This window comes from Antechinus flavipes, chromosome 3 (assembly GCF_016432865.1).
Source record: "Antechinus flavipes isolate AdamAnt ecotype Samford, QLD, Australia chromosome 3, AdamAnt_v2, whole genome shotgun sequence".
NCBI classification, from domain to species: Eukaryota; Metazoa; Chordata; class Mammalia; order Dasyuromorphia; family Dasyuridae; genus Antechinus; species Antechinus flavipes.
Genome location: NC_067400.1, coordinates 300,997,294 through 301,022,609, shown reverse-complemented (window position 1 = coordinate 301,022,609; position 25,316 = coordinate 300,997,294). Strand labels below are relative to the sequence as shown.

Genomic DNA, 25,316 nt, shown 5'->3' with positions numbered 1-25,316 from the left:
GGTTCCTCCATCCTTTTATTTCAAGCTGATCTGACAACCAAACTTAGTCTCACTGGTTTTAACAGAGACAGAAATCCCAACTCTGCTCTAGTAGTTTATTCTTTCCTCTTTCTAGAATAAAAGCTCATGTATTATTCTCCTTTTTACTTAATAGATTCCTTGAATTCCACCATATAATAATTTTTGAAAGATATAATAAATTACTTTTCTATACCCAATAATGACTATGATCTTGCTGTATCAAGAGAATTCTGACTTTTAACAATGCTTCCTTTGTGATGACATTTCAAAAATTTGGATAAATGAAACTCTATAACATACCTGGAGAAAAAATGGAAAACTATTCCCAGTATCTTTGCCAAGAAAAGCCAAATTAGATCACAAAGAAGCAGACATGACTAAAAGTGATTGAACAACAATAAAAAATTTATCACAAGACCTACCTTCTATGGAAGAAGCATGTCAACTAGTAGTGTGACCTTGGGTTAGTACTTAACTGCTCTGAAAAGAGCAGAGATTAGAGAAAAGTAAAGAGATTAGACTTGAAGAATACTCTAGAATTCTGTGTTGACAAGTTATTATAGTCATTCAAAAAGTGATTTTTGTTCTTACTTATAGGAGCCTCTTGAAAACTTAATTATATTGGTTTAGGGAATTATGAATCTTCCTGATAAAATGGTCCATAAAAGGCCAAGAATAAATTATGCTAGCATTTTTCCCCATACAAACTTATATAAAAGATTGTATGACTTTAATTCTCTGTGTGTCAATCACAGACCTTCACATAATTTAACTGGTACATTGAGCTTTACTAAAAACGTCAAAGAATAGACTTGTTCTTTAAAATTAGATGTGTGCTCTAGGCCAATAACAATTTATAATGAGAATAGTAATGAAAATGGATTTTTTAAAATGTCAGGATAAGTTGGAGGGTAGAGTTGGCTAGTATATCCTAAATTGATAAATTTTAGGTTATCTTCAAGGCTATTGTAATGGATACGTGGGAATCTTTGAGATTTAAAGGAAGAATCTAGCTTTTTTTTTTCCCCCCCTTCAAATTCTCAAATTTCACCATTTGCCATTAATTCACCTCTGGGCACAAGTGAAAATTTAAAACCTTCATTAAGACACATTAACCCAACAGCAGTGATTAAAACAGAATATTAGAAATATCCATCATAATGTACCACTCCATTAGTGAAGACACACTTAAAACAATGACTTTTATGTAATTTCATGGCAAGGAAGGACAGACAAGGTTTTTCATAATTGAGACACCATAGCTTCCATTGCCCCACAGTTGGAATTTGGGAAGTACAAACATGTGAGCACATTTTCATTCAGTTGTCATTATCATAGTAGTAGATAGTTTTGAATGAGAGCATCTTTGGACTTCATCATTTAGAGGTTTTTAGACTCAGGTCATAACTTTGTATTTCATTTGGAAGAAAATTGATATTGATATCAGTTATATTATATTCTAGAGACTGCACTAGATATTGAGGACACAAAGAAGATACATAAAATAATTCTCCCTCTCAAAGAGCTTGCATTTTAATGAAGGAGACAGCATATAAATATATAAATAATAAGTATGGGAAATAGCTGTATTGCTGGGTGGATAGAGTATTGATTCTGGAGTCAGGACAACTTAAGTTTAAATATGACCCCAGATACTTACTGTGTGACCCTGAGCAAGCCCTAATTATCTCCAAAATAATTTTTAAAAGAATATGTATGAAGAACAAAGAATAATTCTATCAATTATCATTTTTGTCATATCTGATTTGATTTCTCTTTTAGAAGTATGAAGTAGAGGGTTTAATAATTTCTACCTTTGTTATCTAGTAACCCTGTGGCATACAGGGCCATTATCATTTACATATGTTTGCTGTGGTAGTCTCACTGCATGAAAGATAATATAGCCTGTTAGATACAGATATCTGACCTTGAAACTAAGTGTTCAAAGCACTGCCCTTGGCACATACTGAATATATCTATATGTTTTTATTCCTAAAGTCTATGTTCTAGAACAAAGAGGTGTCAAACAGCAGTTAAATCAGAATAAAAATGTAAATGGGAAATATTTAACAAAGTGAATAAAAATATAATACAATACAAATAATGTTAATTTGTGGTTTTCAAATCAATGTGCATCCTGAAAGGATCATTTGTATTTGAGATTGACGCTATTGCTCTAGAATGCCATTCCTTAAAGAGAATCTCTCAGGTTCCCCTAAGCACTTTGATGTTGATTTAATGTAAGGACTGAATAAAAACTTGAAACTAGGGTGAAATGAAATAGGACTTAAAAAGTGGAAAGAAGGGAAAATCAAGACTGTCTGGAAATATTCAGGGTAAAGAAACTTTGGCTGAGAACATGAATATAAAAATTTATGAAGAATTTTAAGGGTAGTGTTTAAATTAAATAAGAGTTCCTTATGGAAACCTTTAGTAACAACAGTTTTAAATGTTTTATTGCTTCAAAATGTGCTACATTGCTCATCTCCTTATCCTTGTTTGGCTTTTTTTTAAGGTAATAGAAATCCAATGCTCTTCTGGAACAAATTTGGATACCAGAGTAATAAATGGTTGGAGAAGCCTTTAAATTCTGCTCGGTACAGAAGACGACAAGCCAGTGAAATCCCTTTCATCGTTCAATGTGGCAAGTGTTGTCCACATGTGGCTGGTGAAGGAAGATGCTATTTTCAATCAGCTTTGATTTGTACCTGGTGGTAGACCAGTAGTGGGGGTGACAAATGATTTACCACCATCTAGAGATCTGCTGTTATTCCCTCTTGAAACTTCCTAGGGTGTGTCCAGCTGCTATCATAAATCTGAGAATCAAGCTGGTCAGTCGAATAAAGCTCTAGAGAGTCCTCATAGCAATAGTGAAACCAGAGAGAAGCAAGAAATAGCCTTATATGACAGGGATGATTAAGAATTGATACTTTCATGGTTCCAATACTGAAAGCGCCAAATCAAATCAATGCCAAATCTCTGTTTCTTTGCAACCTAACTCTGTCAGCGTTTTATTTAATCATTCTATCCTTAGAAAATCCTTTTCCAAATGGCTCTTTAAGACTATATAAAATGTAATTGGGAAATATTTATTTAAAACATTTTTAAAAGACTATGTACATAAAAATAAATTGGAAATGACAGTTTAAAATCTTGATTCTCTGTTTATTTCCTTTACTAAAAATAGTGCAGGGATATATTTCACATTTGTCAGTTTTCTCTCTTCTAAATACTCTTGTCCCCTGAAAATGACTAAGAGACATCGGACCTTATAAATGGGAAGAGACTGTTTTTAAGTTTATGCCACATATAGGATCTAGCACATCCCTGACCCTTAAAAGTTATACAGGAAATTATAGTGACTGCTTAAATCAGTCCATGTTTGGGCAAATTAGATTCAATTCTGCATCATCATTTTATGGCAGAGAAGGATAGTTTCCACACAAATTTGAGTAGAAAATAGCAGTACTATGCACATTAAAACTTGGTCTAGATGTGAACAATTGGTACTGGGCAAAGAATAATTTAGATTCAGCCTAGCATTCTTATGTTGAATTTTGTCTTTTTTTTTTTTTTTTACTATAGCAGAGTTGAACTATTTTTTCCAGTTTCTTTTTTTGTGTGCAGCTAGCCTTAAAAACTGGCATGATACTTGCAACAGTTTTGAACATATTTGTTGGCTAAAACAAAAGATCTAAGTGTAATGATGTTTTTAAAAAAAGGGAATAATATAAAAGAAATTGTGCAGTCTTTCATATTGGAAGTATTATATATTAAAAGCAAAATAAAAGCACATGTATGTTTTTGCCTTCCCATTTAAGCTCCTTTATTTCTCCAATCACATAATCATATATGTCTTCAACTCATGGTACAGGCAGGTATTACTTTAATTAAGTCATAGCTTGAGGACGCTGTGGCACACAACTGAAGAGATTTTCTAAGACTGCCAAATTGAATACAAATGACTAATCATAAAGACAATTAACATTTTGATAATATTTCCCAAAATATTCCAATATAATATCTATAAGAAGAAATTTCAAGTTTTAATATAATATACAATTTTGTCTTGTTTTTCCAATGACATTCAAAACTTTCATTTTATCTCAGAAGGTAGATGAAATGTTTATAAAAGAATTAATTTAAACAAAGTATTCATTTATATGGGTTTTAAAGCCCATCAGCTTCATCATCATTATCATAAAAATCTTAAGATTTTTCTGTAATTATTTTGAACCAACAATATAGGAATTAGTAAATCAATTATTGATTAAGGACAAAGTGTTAAATGTCCTACTCAAGATCCCACAGAAAAGAAGTGGTCAGATAAAAGATTTGAATCCAGGCCCTCCTGAAAATAAGCCCATCCTTGTATTCCACTGCCTTCATTCCTAACTACAATATGCTTCTTTGAAGTGATACTGTGTTGTAATTGATAGAGTCTATTATTAGGCATAGGAAGACCTGAATTTAAGTCCTGTCTCTGACACTTGCTAGTTATTTGACAATAGGAAGCTATTTATTCCTTTGATTTTACCCAAACAGTTCTTTAAAAATATAAGTTATAGAATAGTTGTAGATCTGCATTGCTGGAGGGAGTTTTTACACCAGGAGTTCCTTACATGAGATAAAATGGTCCAAAAGGATGAAAATATACAATTTGACTAAATAATATAATGCAGTTATATATAATTCTCTATAGTTTACAGGTGTTTAATAATCATTCAAGATGAAATTGGGCTGAGTTTTGATAAACATATTTTCAAATATTTTTCTTTTTCTATGGTAAATTACTTTTTAGAAATTCCTCCAATCTAGCAGTAACACTGTAGTAGTATCATAAATAATTAAGTGATATTTGATCACAACTTTATGTGGTTATTCATAGATGATTCTCTGAGTTTCTCTACCTAGATAATGCTATGTCTTATAGGATATGTGTTTCTGTTTGCTTTTTTCTCAGATCTTTGCCTTAAATGGAGAATTTTACCTTCCTCTGATGATTATAAGAAAAGAGAAAATTTGGGCAATTGGACCTGTGCTAATAATCCAAACATCTTGGAAAACAGGTAAATTTTGATAGCATTTGGTCAACTGCATAAAATTATCTGTTGTTACAATAAAGTTGTCATGCTGAAAAAATTGATAATTCCTGTGAGCTTCTTTTTAATAGGACCAATGTGGGGACTTCCATTTCCATCAACTGTTTTATCTCATCTTGCAGGAAGCACATAAGGGGAAGAGAATCATTCTCAAAATTGCATTAATTCTGTCTTTTTTACAAATCAAAACAGTGTAACTTGTGATAAGAGACATGAGTTAAATTTAGCAGTGTTGACAATTAAAGTGAAGGACCTTAAGATCTAAAATAAGTTTCTTCTTGTATTTATAATTTTCTTATGAGCTGACAAAATATTGACTGTCTGTTTTCCCTAGTTATCAAGAAGAGAAACGCTTACAATAGTGGTAAGAGATGTAAGAGTTTTTGACCATCAGTCTGGTTAAATCAAGGGATGGTTAATATAGAAAGAGTATTTGTGTGTTATTTCCTATCACTCCTTATGAATAGAACAGTCAGTTTCTGATGATGCTTTATAATAGGCTTAATAGACAGTGTGGGTCCAATCAGCAAAGCATACTGTGTATAAACATGAAGGGAAAACCTGAGCATGCCCTAAAGATTGAGTCCTCATTGGCTATCCCCCTCTCATTATAACTTAAAAATCTTTTTCAGCCTTTTAAAACTCTTTTATCATGGTAAATAGTAAAGGATTCTCTTCCTTACTTCTTCCTTCCTTCCTTCCTTCCTTCCTTTTTTAAAAGTTTATTTTATTTTCAACTCATAAAAGAAAACATTTTCATAACACAATAGTGTCTTATGAAGGATTATTGTAAAACTTAATTTTGACTGTGGATATTACTGCCTTCAGTTGTGTGGACATAGGAGAACACCATCAAATAGTCAGTAGAGGTAATTATTATTTAGCAACCCAAAAAGATTTTTGCACTTTTTAAGAACTGAAAAATGACCAGATTTTGTATTAAAGTAGAATATCAGTTTATCACCTTTTTTAGGGAACCTAAATCCATACTACTACTTATTAGTGAGTCAGAAGCATCCATTCAGAGATCTTTGTCCCTTCTCCAGAGATCAGATTCATGAATGGAACTAGTGGTCAGAGGCTCTGGGAGTGGTCAGTATAGATATTGTAACTGGTAAAGTGATAGATCCTGGATGTAATTTTAACAAATTTAAATTATACAATTAAATTAAAAAATAATATTTTTAAAAGTTACAAATGAAGATCATTTTATGAATTTGGGGGCAGGTTTGAGGATTTTTTGTGTTTTTTTCCTTGAATCAACTCATTGTTGAAAAGAGCAAAGTGCATCATAGTCGGTCATTATATAATCTTGTTATTATGTACAAAGTTCTACTTCTGCTGACTTCACTCAGCATCAGTTCTTTCTAAATCTTTCTAGGCTTTTCTGAAATCAGCCTGCTCATCATTTCTTAAAGAATAATAATATTCCATTGCATTCATCTACCATAAGTCATTCAGTCATTTCCTAACTGATGGGCATCTACTTAATTTCCAGTTCCTTGCCTCTACAAAAAGAGCTGCTATAAACATTTTTGCATATATAGATCCTTTTCCCTTTTTTATTATTTCTTTGGGATATAGAACCAGTGATGAGACTGATGGATCAAAGGGTCTGCTCAGTTTTAGAACTCTTTGGGCATAGTTCCAAATTTCTCTCCAGAAAGGTTGGATCAATTCACAGCTGCATCAACAATGTATTAGAAAACATGAAGAGTGGGTCCTAATTACCTAAATTTTTTCTCCATGCCCTACAAAGGGAAGAAAACCCTTTCTCCAGCCTTTCTGAAATATTCTTTATATATCTGTACCTGTTAAAAGAGATTGCTTGATTGCTATTAGAGGTTACATATATGTAGTGCCTTAAACCCAGGTCTCTTTTGACCCCGTGTCTATATATATATATATATAATATATATATATAGATAGAATACACACACACATATATATATATACAACCTATACTCAGAATTTAAATGTGGAGAAGTAAATGCTTTAGGAAAGGATAGTTATTCCAGCACCTATGCTGGTTTCTAACTATATCTTCAGTATAGGTGTTGCTCAATGAGATCTGACCATATTGACTGTGAGCAAGCTAAAGGCAATAAAATGCATGAAATCAGTAATCTCATCCACTTGAAAGAAAGTCAAGAGCCCAGAAGTAAAGAAAATGGCTTCTAGACAATCTAGATGTCACAAAACCATACAATGAAGCTTAAATATTTTATACAAAAAATTATCTCATTCTTATTACCATCTCAGAGCCCATTTATCTTTATTTTAGATAGGACTTAAAATTCTAACAACACTTGTCTATTTGGCTTACCAGCTCAAAAATTAGAAGCAACCATTTAGAAGGTGATGAAGTTGCTGCAACAAGACACAGTGACATTTTCAGGATGTGAAAAACCTGTGAAAGGAGGGAGACAAAAAAAAAAAAAACCCTATAAAAAGACACAAGGATTTGAAAAACCAGACAGCCTGGAGTCATTTAAAATTGATAGCCCTTAGAACCATCATTAATTCATTCAAAAATATTTCTTATTAATAAAAAGTTAACAAACCTCTGTTGTGTGCTAGGTACAATGAAGAATCCATGGGAAAATTAGACTTTATCCCTGTTATCATTCATTACAGAGTAATAGAAAAGTAAGACAGTTGTGCAAATAACTATATACAAGTTAGGTTGTGACTGTGCAGTAACAAAAATAGAGAATACCATAAGAGTTCACAAGGAAAGATTACTTTTGTCCAAGAAGGACAGGTTGGACTTTGCCCAATAAAATTAGAATGGGAAAACAGTAGAAATTGGATTGGCTGATTTGGGAACCCTAATAAATATAGGCAGAGTCAACACTTGAGCAAGTGTTAAAGGATAGGGAATTGATGGGATTACAAGAAGGATTGGTTTCATTCTTTTTATACCAAGCATTTAGTACATTGCATGGCACAGAATGGCTATTTAATAAATGCTTATTGATTGATTGATTGAACCAGTTTTCTTGGTTGACTGATTGAGTTGCAAGTTGTCCTGGTTGACTAGCCCATTAAGTACAGAGATCATACTCTCTGACCCCAAAATGACTCATGATATGACAAAGATCTCTTCCTTTTGAAAAGCCGAATTAAAAGTTGACAACTTCTTAAAGTCAAGAACTGGGACACATAAGTTTTAAGAATTGGAAGCATGAAGGAGTATTTAAGCATGGAGAAGTAAAAGCTTTAGGAAAGGATTGTCATTCCAGTAGCTGGTTTGACCCATGGATCCATTTCCATGTCTTAACTATATCCTCAGTATATATGTTGCTAAATGGGATCTGACCATGTTGACTGTGATCAAGCTAAAAGCAATAAAATGCATGAAATCAGTAATCACATCCACCCAGAAGAGAGTCAAGTCCAAAAGTAAAGAAAATGGTTTTCAGACAATCTAGATACCACAAAAACATACAGTTCATAAATTCTTTTTTTAATTGTGAAGGGCCTTGAATGCCAGCAGAAATATTTGAATTTTGTTCCACAGATAGTTGAGAGCCAGTTAAAAATTTTGAGAAGAGGTAACATTTGGTGTTTAGAAAGCTGCATCTGGCATCAGTACGTAAAGCTTCAGGAGGGTATTGTTTCCTTATATTCAATTCCTGGAGTTTAAAACATTGATAATCATCTCTAGTCAACATAATAATGGTCACTATAGTCTGTTCTTTTTCATTGACCTTATTTCTTGTACTCAATTGATTCTGAAGTTGTCATAGGCCAGAACTACTCCCTTCTTTTCCCCTGGGCACCATGAAAAAAGCATCACCATCAGAAGATGAGAAAGACAAACAACTCAGAGATTCAGTGCAAAGATATCAGAATAAATTGGCAGAACAGCAGTCACAGGTAAGTAACTAATTATTCATCATTTTCACAAAGTATAATGATACCGTGCCATAGATAACAGTTTGTAGACTCTTAGAATTGCAACTGATCGAAGACATGATAAAATCTAATCTCCACAGAATTAATCCCCAGTACAGTATTCATGACCACAGGCATCCAGCCCCAATGAACACTCAGCAAGAAGGAAGTTACTGCCTTTTGTTTCAGGACCCCTCTGATTATTAGGGAACTCTTTATTATATTGAATGAAAATTAAAATGTCTTTCTATATTTTCACATTTTGATCCCACTTATGTCTTTTGGAGTCACCCAGAAAAGTGGTGTTTTAAGTTAATTTTTTTTACCCTTCTCTTTCACATGGCATGTCTTCAGATATTTTAAGACCAAAAATTATATGTTCATCATATATGCCCCTCCCTATTATCTCTTCCTCTTCTAAAGAACTCCAGTTCTTTCAACTAGTCTTCATAGAACATTCGTTGGAATCATTGCACCATTCTATTCACTGGACATACTGTTTTGGATTTGTTCTTCCTAAAAATGTGTTGCTCAGAGTCAAACACAATACATAGGTAAGATTTGGCCAGAGGAGAGGAGAGCAGCAAAGCACGTTGTTTTATTGGAAAGAGTGTTAATTAAATTGGGAGGCAGGGACTTGGATTCGAATTTTGGTTCTATAAGTTTATAACAGAATGACGTTGAGTAAGTCACTTCTCTTAATCTAGTTTTTTCCTTTGACAAGTAAGGGAGATGGGTTGGATAGATCCTTAAGGTCTCATCTTCAAATTTGTGATCCTTTGATGATCATCTTATTTTGAGATGGCAGGCCTCTGAATCTCCTTGTCTTTTTTTTTTTTTTCAGATGTTAATTTCCATCATTTACCAGGATTTTAAAATTCGTTTTAAAGAAAATTTTTTTTAGTAAATGATCAAATAAAGCTGGAACTATCAAAGCTAGTCAAGATGCCATTTTTCAGGAGAGTTTTATCAGTATTAGCTAATTCATCTTTATAATGGCCTTATAATGTAGAGTATAAGCTCACAACCACTCCTGAACCCTTCATTCTGCTTCTGTCCATATATCCAAACTGTGGCTAAATCATATCATTTCTACCTTCATAATACTTCTCCTATAATACAATGATCCCCTCTTCTCCTCCCATAATACTTTCTTAATACTTTCTTCTCTTCACTCCCATAATTTTTACCCTTATTACCTTACTCCTAGAAAATTGCAATCTTTTGAGCTTGATCCCCCTGCCTCCATTCCATTCCTATTTTAATCCATTCTCCACTAGGCTTTGGAACTGCCCTTCCTAAAAGGCATGTCTAACCATGTCAGATCATAGTTTTTGCCTTTCTTTAAATCCTTTGTGTTTAGGTCCTGGCACATTGTGATTTCAATAAATGTCACCTGACAAATTCACTTCTTGAAAGAGGGGAACATTTAAGCATTTTGTCTTTGAAATTGGGAAACTGAAACCTAGAAAAATGACATACAATTTAGACAAAAAATCTGAACATAAGGGTGTGTGTGTGTCTGCATTTGTGTGTATACACACACACACACACACACACACACACACACACACACACACACCACTAACAAATCTGCAGCTAGTGGATAAAATACTGGGCCATGTAATTAGAAAGATTCATCTTCATGAGTTCAGATCCAACCTCAGATACGTGTGTGTGTGTGTGTGTGTGTGTGTGTGTGTGTGTGTGTATGTGTGTGTGTGTGACAGAGACACAGACAGACAGATCATGGGCAGGTCACTTAATTCTGTTTGCTTCAGTCCCTGATCTATAAAATGAGCTAGAGAAGGAAATGACAAACTATTCCACTATCTTTGTCAATAAAACACCAAATGGGGACACAGAGAGTTAGACACAACTGAAATGATTGAACAACAATGTGTGTGTATGTATACATATATACATATGTACATAAATATATATTTGAATGTATATGTCTTTTCAGTAAACAGATTAATACAAAAACACTCAAGTTGACATGTTTTGAAAGAAATAGATGTTAGAAAATAAAATATTAGAAAAACATGTTAAGGAAAGACAAAAGGAATTAATATTAGGAAAATAATTTTGTATATAAAAATAATTGGATCTTGATAGCTCCAATTAAAGGGAAAAGTGCAACATAAAGATGCTTTTTTTTAAATCTGTTTTTAATTTGTCTATGATTTCATTAATATAATGATCCAAATGGAGAAATGCCCAAAAACATGGCAGATAAGCAGTTTTAGAGAGAGAGAGCTCCATACTTGGAGCTATGGTACCTTTTTTTTTTTTTAACAATAAGGAGCATCCTCTGATCCAAGGACCTCTAGCAATACTGGTTTGATTTTCTAGCTAGTAAATACATTAGAACTCAGGACATTTATACGTGAATTTTTTTTTCTTTTGTTGTTGTTATTGTTTTTTATAGAGCTCAGAGTACTTGATAATCTCCTTTAGAGCTTTAATTATGAGGATTATTTGTTTTTTCCTTCTATTTGTTATTGAACATACTGTGGCAGGAGATTAAAATGCATACAAACATACAAGTCTTGGTTTCCCAAAGCCCTGGATTCTTTTTCTGAGTAATGAAATTAACCATTCTGATCCAACAAGTATTTGAGTACCTACTGTGTACTAGGTATGGTAAATTCAAAACACAAAAAAACCAAAAGGAACATGTCAACAGATAAACATATATAAAAACATTGTTTTAAGACAGCTTTTTATTAGTATGGTGATGCAGCCTGTATATGATGTAAATTATGTTAATCTTAAATCTGACTTAAGAGTATAGTAAGTAAATTGCTAGAGGGGCATCAGAAAGACCCAATTTACAATACAGCCTTAGATACTTAGTAACTCTGACTTAGGCAAATCTCACCTCTTGCAGCTTCAGTTTCCTCACTTATAAAATGGAGAAACTAATAGCACCTACCTTTCAGGGTTGTTATGAGGTGAGTTAAGTTTGACAAAGTACTTTGCTTACTGTATGTTCTATCATTATCTAGTTGCTGTTGGTTGTCCCTTAGGGGAGAGGAGGTGAAAAGGGGAAGGAAAAGTTAAGAGATCTATATCAGCCAGGAGCAAATAATTTACTTCTGAAGAATTGATAGTTGACTGAATTTTTGGCCTAGGAAGATAAAGCTGTTTTGCTTTTGAAAATTAATGCTACCTTATAGGACTTGAGTATTTCTTCCTGATTCAGAGATAAGATCCAGAATCATCCAAGATCATTGTCTCCTTCCACAGCCTCTTCTGCTTCCCCAAAATTACCCCCTTATCTAGGTGCACAAACCATTTATCCCTAACAAGATTAACAAGGTTGGAGCCAATTAAGTTATCAACCCATGACACAGGCATGTGTCATCTGAGAGATGACAGAGAACTTATAAAAGACCTTTTCAGCTCTAACAGTCTATGATTTTATGGTATAGTATCACAGGCAGCCAGAGGGCAAAAATAGGATGAAAAGTCTTCATTATTGCCAGTGTTTTGTAGCTGACCTTCCCTCCACCTTCCTATTCCCTCCCCATCTCACCTTCTCTGCTTCCCTGCTTATTAATGAATAGAGAAGCAAAATTGTGACCCATCTAAGAGCCCACTGAGAATGGGCAGGGCAGGCAGTAATAATTATTGATTCTTCGTAGTATTTTTAAAATATTGTTCTGGAGGAGGCACTAGGGCAGGAAGAATATTAAAGACATAGATTGGTCCTCCTTCCCCCCACCTCTTTATAATCTTAGGAATATACTCTAGAAGATATGGGGTATGTGTGTATAAGAATATATTACTTATTATGTTAACTTTACAATATACTCTTAAATCCTCTTTATCTCTATAAATTTTTATCTCTTTATCTGTGTATTTATATATAACAGCATATTGCTATATATCTATCTTTATAAGTATATATTTATATATTATATACTTCTATCTATCCTGTCTATTTTTCTTTCTTTTTCTTTCTTTCCTTCCTTCTTTCCTTTCTTCCTCCCTTTTTTCCTTCCTTCTTTCCTCCTTCCCTCCCTTTCTTTCTTCCTCCCTTCCTCCCTCCCTTCCTTCCTCCCTCCCTCCCTTCCTCCCTTCATCCCTTCCTCTTTTCATTTCTTTCATTATTTCTTTCTTTCCTCCCTTCCTTCCTACTTTCTTCCCTCCCTCCCTCCTTCCCTCCTTCTCTCTCTCTCTCTCTCTCTCTCTCTCTCTCTCTCTCTCTCTCTCTCTCTCTCTCTCTTTCTTTTTGTCTCTACCGAGATAAGCCCATCTCTTGGTCCACCTAGCGGCTATATTGTCAAATTATGTAGCATACATATGCTAATAAACCATCCACTTACTAAAATAGTATATATACAGATTGTGTGAATACACCCACACACATATGTACATGCACATATATAGAATTACATATACATAAGCATATACATATGTATATATCTAGAATTATATGCAATAAATATATCAAGAGCTGGAAGCCCTTGACTTTGGAAGGGAATAAGACTAGATAGATAAATAGATGAAATGCCTACATATGATATATATGTATACACACATATCTATTGAAAGAGATCTGTAGGTGACAGATAAAAATATAGACATACAAATATCTGCATGGATAGCTATAGCTCTGTAGATAAGAAATAGGTGATAGGAGAGATAGGATCTTAAAATGTATTACAGAATTAATCCAATAAATATAGCTCAAGAACCTATTTCCTCCCTGTCTAGGAGAAATTCCAGTTAATGGTAGACTTACAATTTAACCTTTTGTGAACTAAATGTATTCCTAGACATGTACTCTGTCAGGTTGGAATTATAAGCCAGCACTCTCTATAAATTGTGCTTCTATTACAAACCAACACCTCAGTTTTTCCATATCAGATGAATAATGTTTTTTTTTTTTCTCATGAGGTGTTGGTCTGTTACAGAAGTAAGTTACATTGTATAAGATGTTTCTGTTCCCTGAAGGACATGCACCATCTGCTGGCCACACTGTAAATCCTATTTTGTTATCACAGGATTTTAAAATTTTGTTTTAATGTCATTTAGTAACCTTTTTGTAATAGAATGAAGGGGGGGGGGGTTAGCTTATATTTATACATCTGATTTAGTCCCCTCCAGAATCTGTTTTCTAACTAACCCTTGATACATACATATATATATATTAGTATTTGTGTGTGTGTATATGCACACACACATGCACACACACACACATACACACACATTGTATATACACACAAACACATATACATACTCATAATGTTTTGGTCAGTGGATTGTAATATTAGAATGTATATACTATATACTATATAACTATATATATACGTATATATGTATATTGTGTGTGTGTATATATATATAAAACAACTATATAGCAGCCAAATGGATAGAGAGAGGACTTGATATCAGGAGAACTGAAGTTCAAATCTGGTCACATACTTACCACGTGAACCTGGGCAAATGTCTGTTTGTCTCAGTTTCTTTATTTATAAAATGGTAATAATAATAGAACCTACCTTTCAGTATTGGTGAGAGGATCAAATAAGATAACAATTATAAAGTATTTAGCACAATGCCTGACATATAATAAGTGTTACATAAATTTGTATCATCATAATTTTTATTATTCAGGAATATGTAATACTCTTATCTACATATATACTTCCAGTTCTGAATTTCCCTAATTGTTTTTATGTTATCATTATCACATTCCCATAGTTAAGTTAATGCATGTAAGATGCACTTACTCCTTTTTAATATGATGATCATGAAATATTTATTTGCTTCATTAACATGTATATATTAATTACACAATTTAAGAAATATTTTTCAATTTTATTTATTTTTGGTTTTACATCATCTCTTTTTTTCTGAAAAGACCTTTTCCCTCATCTACCCTGTGAACTATCCTTGTAACAAAGAATAAAAGGATACAGAAAAGCAAGTTCAGCAAAAGTAACCAACACATTAGCTGACAATAAATGCAGTGTTACACAACATAAAATCCAATAAAGGAGGGAATTATATTTTCTCATCCCTTTTTTGGAGCCAAACTTTTATCATATTATAATTATTTGTTGTTGAGTTTGGGGTTTCTCTTGTCATTATTATTTCAGTTGACATTTTTGTAATGCGTGTGTACACATTTATGTGTGTAATTTTCCAGGTTCTACTTTCTCCCTATCAGTCTTTCCTTAGGTTCTATCAAGCTTGACTGAGGTCAGCCTAGTGGTTCAGTCTTTATATTGGAACAAAAGAGACATTTGTAGACCACATAACATTTAACAAAAGGAATTTATCAATAGTGTGAAAAGGAGATTCAGCTAAGATGTATTTGTTAACACACAGGGCACAGGGACATTCATTAACCCTGAGATTTCTTGTGCACTGGGCATTTACATTGAACTGAGCAAGGATATGGAAGGAAGATCTGAGTTCAATCTAGCTTCAGACACTTACGATCATGTCCCCCTGTTTAAGGCACTTAATCCTGTTTGTCTTAATCTATTAGAGAATGAAGTGGCAAACCACACCTGTCCTTAGACAGCATTGGGATGTTATGGTCCATGGCATCACAAAGAGTTGGCCATGACTATAACTGAACAATAGTACCTATCCTAGACGTTGCCCCTACAATGCCATCCTTCTCTGAATTCTTTATCTTCATTTTTTTCCGACAGTAAAGTCATATTCCATTTCATTCATCTACCACAATTTGTTTTTTCATTCACCAAAGGATTTACTGCTGCTGTTCAATCATTTGCCCTTCACCAAAAGATAGTTATCTACTTTTTATCAAGCATTATTAAGGATCAACTAGGTATTCATCTGTATTCGCTGTTCTACTTTCAGAACTTAAAAGGCAAGAATGTCTGTGACCGTAGGAGCCTGTTCTCTGCTAGAGTAGTATATTTAACATCTAGATAAATGAGTATATAATATATAAATGAAAAGTAACTTCAGGAAAGGAATACTCTTTGGTATATGTATATTAGAATCATGGATCTATTTGCATCAGTGTCTAGTAACATTGGTATGTGGAACTCTCTATGCAGTATCCAAATTCTGGACAAATTTTAAAAATATAATACATTCTATTATTTGATGGAAATGAAGTATGGAACTTGGACAGAAGCATAGTGTATGTATTAATCTCATTTATCTTTTTCATAGTCTGGACAATGAGCAAAAATCCCTATAAAGGCTCTAGAATTTTTCCGAGCTGAAATGTCAAATTACCATTTTTTCCAATGCTGATGTAGACATACAAAATGAAATAGTATAATCCAATAATTCCCAAGTAGATTGTTTGGCTGTAAAGAGTAGTGTAAAAAGAAGGCTTGCTGAAATTTAATAGTATTTCCCAAATTGGAATGGCATATCTGAGACCTGTTTAGTGATAAGGAAAGTGCGTATATTTTTCTCATTTGGGATTTAATCTTTTTAATATGTGGCCATTGTATATGATTTTGAGACTTTAGACCTATAAGATGGCAAAGAAGATATATTTCTGTATTGAATGCATTCCACAACCTTCTTGCATATGCTGCCATGGTCTAGAATTTATGACACCTAAAGGGCTGTGTCTAACAAGAGGCTATTATGCACAGTGTAGTTGAAATATCTTGCTTTATTACTGCCGCTACAGAGGTCCCTGTTTCCTTATAATGATGCATTGCTTCTTCAGAAGGAATTATACATAATAGATTCACATTTGTGGGTCTTATGCTCATAGCATATCAGAGAAAGAATAGTGGAGAAGGAAGCACTTATATGAACAGATAATAGACTCCTTGTAGAAGCAGCATGATAACAGTGGAAAGATCCCTGGCTCCAGGGTCAAAAGAGCTGTATTCATGTCTAGTTTCTGATAATTATATTTGTTTGAATTTGGGCAAGTCACTTAAGCTTCCTGAACTTCCTTCCAGTTCTATGTCTGTGTTCTATTACCTCTGTGATCTCTGCCAGCTCAAAATTTATGATCTAGTATGGATGCCTTGTCTTTTATTTCTGCATTCTGTACCCTTCACAATATCAAGTACAGGGCTGAGCACATAGTAGGTGTTTGATAAATACTGCTTGACTAGCCTGCCTAAATTCTTTTCTCTTCTAAAGAGTTTCTTCTGGGAAGCTCTGAACTATTGATCCTCAAGTCAGGGAGTTTACAAGGTCAAGCCTTTCCCCTGACACTGACCTTGGACACTTAATTTCCTTGTCTTAAAAAAAAAGAAATTAAGAAATCATTAAGGTCAAACTCTTTTATTCTCTGTGAATTGGACAATTGAAGCAAATAACAAAACCTCCTGATCTTTAAGAGCACTGAAAAATGGCTGCAAAGTAAATGAAACTACTTGGAGTTCAGGATGAGAAGAGCAGAAATATATTGTGTTGGAATCTTTACAAACTGCTAACTAATTAGAGTTGATCTAATCTTACAAGAAGAAGTTTTGGGCAGAACCTGAAACAAGGTACTAAGTAGAACTAATTAGTACAATGCTTGTGTTTGCACCTTTACTCATTGGAGTTCAAAAGTATGCCAGCTTCACAAAGTAAACTTTGTAACTTTGTGAGTTCACACCTCCCTTGAAGCTCTTTGGGCCAGAAAGCACTATAGGAGAAAACCCATAATCCCATTCTCTCAGAAGACTCAGATATAAGGCCAGTGAAGAGAGAGCTATTCCAGAATATTTTCCATTTGGCTGGCTGGTGGCAGAAGAAGAGTTTTCAGAGGATAAAGCTACAAGTGGAGAGTTCAGTGGACAACCAGATTCATCTTCATCTCACACCACTGTGGTAGGTGGCTGGGCTCCTGCACTTCCCCCACTGAGACCAAGCTGGTCTGAAAGACTCACCAGAAAGCTAGCCGAGCCCCAAGTGAAGGAGACAAGAGATTCATTCCATCTCTGTGCTGGTTGGAGGCTGAAGAAAGCAGAGGCAGAGGCTAAAGGACAGAACCTTTGGATTTGGAGACATTCGGAGGGCTCTAAGCTAAACCGGCTGTGTTTTGAGAAGAACAAGAACTCCAACATTTTTGAGAAGAAAAAGCTCACAACATTTGAACTCCCCACAATATTGTTTCTTAGTTTAAGCTATATGTCCATAGGCTTGATAATATTAATAATAATTACAGACAAAATGCGATTGTTAGATTTTTGGTGGGTCTTGTATCTCAGTTGCTAGTAATACAGATTGAAAGTGAGCAGATGGATGCATTTTTCTCACAAAAAGTCACATTTCCCAGTCCACCCCTGATAATAGCTCACATTTATATAGCATTTTAAGATTTACAAAATATTTTACATATGTTATCCTCCCCACACTCTTATAAGGTAGACATTATTATTATTATCCCTATGTTATAAATGAGGAAACTGAAGCATAAGCATATTAAGTGATTTGTTCAGAGTTAACCACCTAGTAAATATTTGGAACAGGAGATCAGCCTGCTTCATTTCTTTAGGGTATCTTTTGTGACCCAAATAGTTACAGGATATCTGAGTCTAGTCCATCTCTCTCTTTTAACAGAAGAGAAAACCAGGGATCTCAAAGGTTAAGAAACTTGTTTTAATTTCTATAGCTAGCTTGTGGCAGATTTGGGATTTAAACCATTTTTTTGATAAGCTTGTGCTTATTTCACTATAAAATGAGAATCCAGCCTATGATTTAGAATTTCCACAAGATGGAAGGAAATTGTAAGAGTGAATGGACAGGATCCTCAAAAGGGTGAACAGAAGTATCAATTAAATGATTTGATATTAATATAAAATAATAATTACATAAAATTACATTAAAAAGAATACAAGTCATTCCCCAATTTATAAATGGTCAAAGATTATGAACAGACAACTTTCAGATGATAAAACTAAAGCTATCTATAGTCCTATGAAAAAATGTTCTAAATCACTATTGATTAGAGAAATGTAAATTAAAACAATTCTGAGGTACCACTTCATACTTCTCAGATTGGTCAAGATGACAGAAAAAGATAATGATAAATGTTGGAAGGATGTGGGAAAACTGGAACATACATTGTTGGTGGAGTTGTAAAATGATTCAGTATTCTGGAAAGCAATATGGACTATGCCCAAAGGACTATCAAACTGTGCATACACTTTGGTCCAACAGTGTCTCTACTGGATCGGTATTCCAAAGAAATCATAAAAAAGGAAAAAAAAAGGACCCATATGGGCAAAAATATTTGTAGCAGCTTTAGAAAGACTTGGGAAGATTTGCATGAAGTGATGCTAAGCGAAACAAGCAAAACCAGGTATACATTGTACACAATAACAGCAAGAATGTATGATGATCAACTATGGAAGACTTGGTTCTTCTCAGTGACTCAGTGATTCAAAGCAATCCCAATAGACTTTGAACAGAAACTGCCATCTGCATCCAGAAAAAGAGTTAAGGAAGCTGAATGTAAATGAATACATGCTATGTTCATTTCGTTTTTCTATTTTGTTTTGTTTTTTTCTCTCCCATGGTTTTTCCCTTTTGCACTGATTTTTCTCTCCCAACATGATTCATAAAGCAATGTGTATTAAAAAATAAATGAACTAAGTGGAAAAAGAATAAGTAGCAATTGCTTACTTAGTTAATTAATTTAAAGATAAAATAAAAAGAATAAGTAGCAAGTTGGGTGTTATCTGAAGATCATCTAGTAGGAAAGTTTTTGTTGTTCAATCATTTTAAATTGTATCCAACCAACCTTTGTGACCCCATTTGGGATCTTCTCAGCAAAGACATTGGAGAGGTTTCCTACTTCCTTCTCCAGGTCATTCAACAGTTGAGGAACTGAGGCAGACAAGGTGAAGTGTCTTGCCCAGGGTCACATAGAGTAAGAATCTGGGGCCAGATTTGAACTTGAAAAGTTGAGTCTTCTTGACTAAAGACCTAGCACTGTATGAATTATGGTGCCACATAATTATCCAATGGGATAGTTCTTGGGCACAATTCTAATTCTGATGTTCATAAACACGATGGAGACTTTAAGAAAAAGAAAGGTGTTATTTGAATAGCTGGGATGGAAATAAAGAGAAGAAATGAAGAAAAGTAGTAACCATATTAGTAGAAAAATCACAATGACCAAATCTACATTTCACAAAAAGCACAGGATCCTAGACTCATATTTGTAAGAGACCTCAGAAACTATCTAGTCCAACCCTCCCATTTTACAGAAGAGGAAACAGGCCCAAAGAGATTAAATAATTTCCACAAAATCAGATAAGGTAGTGTCAGAAATGAGATTTGAACCCAAGCCCTGGGATAGGGGACTGGTGGAATGGAGCAGAAAGGAGAGGGCTTGCAGACACAGATTTTTGGGGGGTTTTCAAAGTAAAATTGTACACAAGGAACTCAAATAAATGAATAGCTCAATGTGAATTTCCATAAATTATTAACTACTAAAAATAAAAGTAAAAATGGGTTGACCAGAAAGTCCCTGCAAAGTTATACATAAAAGCAATCTGCATAGGGACTTCTGACTCACTTTATGTTTATGTTAGCAAAAATTTATATCTCTATAACATACATTTTAAAAAACATATTTCTGTAAAAGGAAAAGAGATTTCTTGGGAACTACATTCTAGACAGAAAAAAGTCACCTCTCTATTCTGATGTGCTGTTTTTTTTTTAATTGGGTTGATCAGACTAGGGAACTTTGTTTGCCTTTATGACTAAGAGTAATTGAGATAAAATGTGGCTGTAGCCTTCTAGATTAATTGTTTGGGGATATAACAATGTATGTCAGGAATAAATCCAGTCCAGTGGTTCTTTATTTTCCTATTTGTGTGTAGCTGAGGAAAGACAAATCATTTTTTTGTGAATGGGTAAGTTTTTAACATAGGACAACCTCATTTACCTTAGATATGTGCAAAATGGTTTGTACATAAAGTGATTTATTATATGTACCCAAAAAGAGTCACTGTATAATAGCATGGAATGAGTTTATATGGATTGTTAGGACTGAAAAATTCCTTAGTAAATATAATCTTTTTTTGTTCAGTTATTTCAGTCTTATCTGACTCCATTACCTCATTTTGGATTTTCTTCAGAGTTACTAGAGTGGTTTGCTATTTCTTTCTTCACCTCATTTTACAGATATGGAAACTGAGGTGAACAGGGTTAAGTGACTTGCCCAGAGCCACACAGCCTACAAGAGTCTGAGGCTAAATCTGAACTTAGGTAGATGCCAGGTCTGGCCTTCTTTGCATTACGGCACTATCTTGCTGCCACAGATATAATCTAGGACAAAGTTTGGGTGATGATTCCTGAATGTGGAGGTCTCAAAATTATAACTAATTATCAGTAAATGTTTGATTTGTATACCTCTTGGGATGACATATAAATTTTTTGGACAGAAAGGGATTATTAGTAGAAAAAGTTTAAGAAATCCTGGTCTAGAACAATGTAAAGGACCTGACTGTAATCACCAGCCTCAGGTTAAAATTTTACCCTTAACTCTTTCTACCTATATGACCTTGATTGATTTAATTACTTGAACTGCATTTCCTCATCTGAAAAATTGGCTGGGGGGGGGGGGAGGAATCAACTAAATGGTCTCCAAAGTGCCTTCTAGCTCTAAATTTCTGCTCTAATCAATCTCCCTTGTTCTACAGATAAGAAAACTGAGACTCAGATAATTTTGATTTGACTAAGATGATACTAGTTAGTGCTAAAGTGCAGATTCAAAATTGTATTTCTTAATTGCTATGGCCAGTATTTTTTCTACTCCATCTGTTTTCTGAAATAATGAGATCATATTTATAAAGTGCATTAAAATCATCAAGTGCTATATAAATGCCAGCTATTATTTTTGAAATTATGAGTTACCCCTCTGTCATAAAGAATGACAGAGAGAATATAGTACAAGCCATTTCTGTGTAAGATGGGAGGCTGGGCTACATGACTTTAAATACCTTTTCCAACTGCAAGATTTTATAGTATAGTGGCTCTGGTACCTATTTAAAGATTTCTTTCCTGAATTGTCTAATCTTACTTTCTTAATATTTTGCTTTGGTCTTGTCTTTCTTTAGTCTGTTCTTCTTGCTTTCATTGTCATTTTCCCCCCTCCTGTTCAAGGCCAGAGATAGGCTTACCTCTCCTTAAACACATCTTTGCCATTACTATAGTGAAAATAAAGCATTGTAGACATATGCCTTCATTTGAAAAGCATCCAGGAAAAAAACAAAAGAGAGCTAAATGAGGTTGTGGTACTATTCAAATCAACTTTCATCCTATGCACGTATTGGTATAATAAGGCTCTTAGGGTTTCTTCATGATATATTTTTTTTGTCTCTCCCATGTCTGTCAATCATGTCAGTGTATGGTGTTAAAGAATGCCACATTTTCAGAGAGGTATTTGGCTAATTGAGTGATTTTGCTAATATAAGAAAGATTTCAAAATTTATCTTAAGTATTTTGGGTAAATTTATTGATTTTTAAAAGGATACCTCAAAACAATTTTCTGTGAGGGTAACTGCTAAAATTTAAGGGAGGAAGGAAAAAATTGTCTATTTATTTTCTCCTTCAAAATTAGCAAATGTGGCCTGATCCTTACCCATTCTTCAAGAAAAAAAATTACTTACTTAAACATCTCTACTTGACTCCAAAATCCTTTCATTATCCTTTCTCTCTCTCTCTCTCTCTCTCTCTCTCTCTCTCTCTCTCTCTCTCTCTCTCTCTCTCTCTCTCTCTTCTCTCTCTCTCTCTCTCTCTCTCTCTCTTTCTCTCTCTCTCTCTCTCTCTCTCTCTCTCTCTCTCTCTCTCTCTCTCTCTCTCTCTCTCTCTCTCTCTCTCTCTCTCTCTCTCTCTCTCTCTCTCTCTCTTTCTCCTTCCTTGCATTGCCAAGCCCTGAAGTCATCTCTATTTCTGATGCTCATTTCCTTTATTTATTCATTCATTTGCATTTATTCCCTCTTTTTAAAAAAATAAACCTTTTATTTTCAAAACATGCATGGATAATTTTCAACATTCACCATTGCAAAATCTTGTATTCCAATTTTTTCCCCTCTATTTTCCCCACCTCCTCTAGATGGCAAGTAATCCAAAATGTGTTAAACAGGTGCAGTTCTTGTATACATGTTTACACAATTATCATACAGCACAAGAAAAATTAGATCAAAAAGAAAAAAAATGAGAAAGAAAACAAAAAGCAAACAACAACAACAAAAAGTGAAAATACTGTGTTATGATTCACACTCAGTTCCCCACAGTCCTTTCTGGGTGCAGATGGCTCTCTCTATCACAAGACTATTGGAACTGGCCTCAAGTCACCTAGACATTGAAAAGAGCCACCACGCCTATCAGAATTGATCATCCTATAATCTTGTAATTGCCATGTACAATGATCTCCTGATTCTGCTCACTTCACTGAGCATCAGTTCATGTAAATCTCTCCAGGCATCTCTGAAATCATCCTGCTGACCATTTCTTATAGAACAATATATTCTATAACACTCATACACCATAGCTTATTCAACCATTCCCCAACTGATGGGGTGATACCCATTTCTTTATATCCACCTTGTATTTCTTTAAAGGAAGATTCAGATTCTTAAGAGCAGATGTAAAAAAGGAATGTCTCCCAAGGATGGGGGGGATAGATGGAATATTATGTGCAAGGGACTGCAAGTAGGATGGTTTGGCCAGATTTTGAAGTGAGTAAAAGGACATAATGTATAATAAATTAGGAAGGTCTTTAAATGTTAAATAGAAGGGTGACACTGTCAACTTCTACTTCAGGAATATCATTTTAGCAGCTATGTGGAGTATGGATTGAGGGGAAGAGAGATTTGAGTCAGGATAACTAATTAGGAAGTTATTAGAGTACATCAAGTGAGAATTAATGAGAGCCTGAACTTGTATGGTGGACTTGAGTTGAAAGAAGAGAATACGCATAAATAGATGGTGTAAAGGTACAATCAATATGATTAGACTGGGGACTGAGGGTAGGAAAGCAGAGTGAGAGAGAGTGAAAAATTCATTATGACTGTAAGGTTGTAAACCAAGCTGATTGAAAAAAATGGTACTATTTCCAACAGTAAAGGAAATTGGGAAGAGGTGAAAAGATAATGAATTCTGTTTTGGAAATGCTGACTTTGAGATTCCTATTCAGGTCATAACATTCAGGTCCCAACTCATTTAATCCAACTCCCTATTTTTACATGAGAAAAACCAGAAGTTCAGTGAGATTAAATGACTTGTTTGTAATCACACACATAGTAAGTGACAAAACTGAGATTGGATTTCAGTTCTTCTGACTCAAAATCTGATGCCTTTTTTAATGGCACCATACTCTCTCCTGACATTTTACCTGGTGTAGTGAAACCAATAATTATTGGTTTTATCCATAAACACAAAACCAAGTTGATAGATCTAGGATTAAAGCAGTGCTTAATGGCTCTGTGTTGTCTTAATGATCCCCATAATTTAACAATGGAAAACAGATAAGAGCCAAAGAAAAAAGGTTTTTATTTTCATACTTATCCAGCTGTTGGCTTTCTTATAGAACTCTCACTTGATGCCAGCAAATAAGACCACAGAATTCCTCCCCAGCTCCCAAGCTTCAGCTCCAAAGGTAAGCAAATTCAACTATATTGCTTGTATTTGTATCATGTTTTATAAATAAAGGAATCATAAACATGATTTAAAATTAAACTTGATCCTTTTTTATGAGGTTTAGCAACATCAATAGATTTCATTGACTCACTGGAGATAATCACAGGAATTAGAAATAGAAATAAGTTATTCCTATTTCCTAATTTACTGCCTTTCTGAAATAAACGAAAATTCCTATATTGACATAGTCCCCCAAATAAATTAGCAAGCTTATATGAAATTCTCCTTAGTCCAAAATATCCTTCTCATTCCAAACAGGTACCTTCTGGAGATCACTGTGAATGGGGAATTCCAAAAGCACAAATTGCTAACCACCTTTCTTCTCTTCATCCCCCTCAATTTTTTGCAGCATTTTTCTACTTCTGACAATTTCATTGTTAATCTGCCTTTGAGATCTCTTTAATATATCTAATTCTTCTTTGTAAAAAAAGGAGTGTAGATTCAGTCCACAAGAGAGAGCAAGATTGGAATGGCCTAATCTATTCATTTAATAAACATTCTTTTATGGAGAATACTTTTATGGAGGATGTCAGGGACACATATCTCAGGATCCCAGAATGTGAAGGGAGCTCAGAAACATCTTTGCCAACACTTTTATGAGCAATAATCTCCTCTTTAGAGTCCTGGAGAGGTGATATGAGGTACAAGCTATCAGCCAGTCTTCAGGGAACAGGAACA

General features: G+C 34.2%; 1 protein-coding gene across 1 annotated transcript in view; it reads left to right on the top strand.

Moving 5' to 3' along the window:
* LOC127557187 (MORC family CW-type zinc finger protein 1-like) overlaps positions 1-25,004 on the top strand; it is a 123,513-nt gene extending 98,509 nt beyond the window's left edge. Inside the window, exons 15-19 of the mRNA XM_051990607.1 lie at positions 2,537-2,665; positions 4,985-5,090; positions 8,867-9,005; positions 24,529-24,597; positions 24,897-25,004. Coding sequence (XP_051846567.1) covers positions 2,537-2,665; positions 4,985-5,090; positions 8,867-9,005; positions 24,529-24,597; positions 24,897-25,004 — 551 coding nt within the window. The remainder of the gene's footprint in view (positions 1-2,536; positions 2,666-4,984; positions 5,091-8,866; positions 9,006-24,528; positions 24,598-24,896) is intronic.
* Positions 25,005-25,316: the final 312 nt, after the last annotated feature.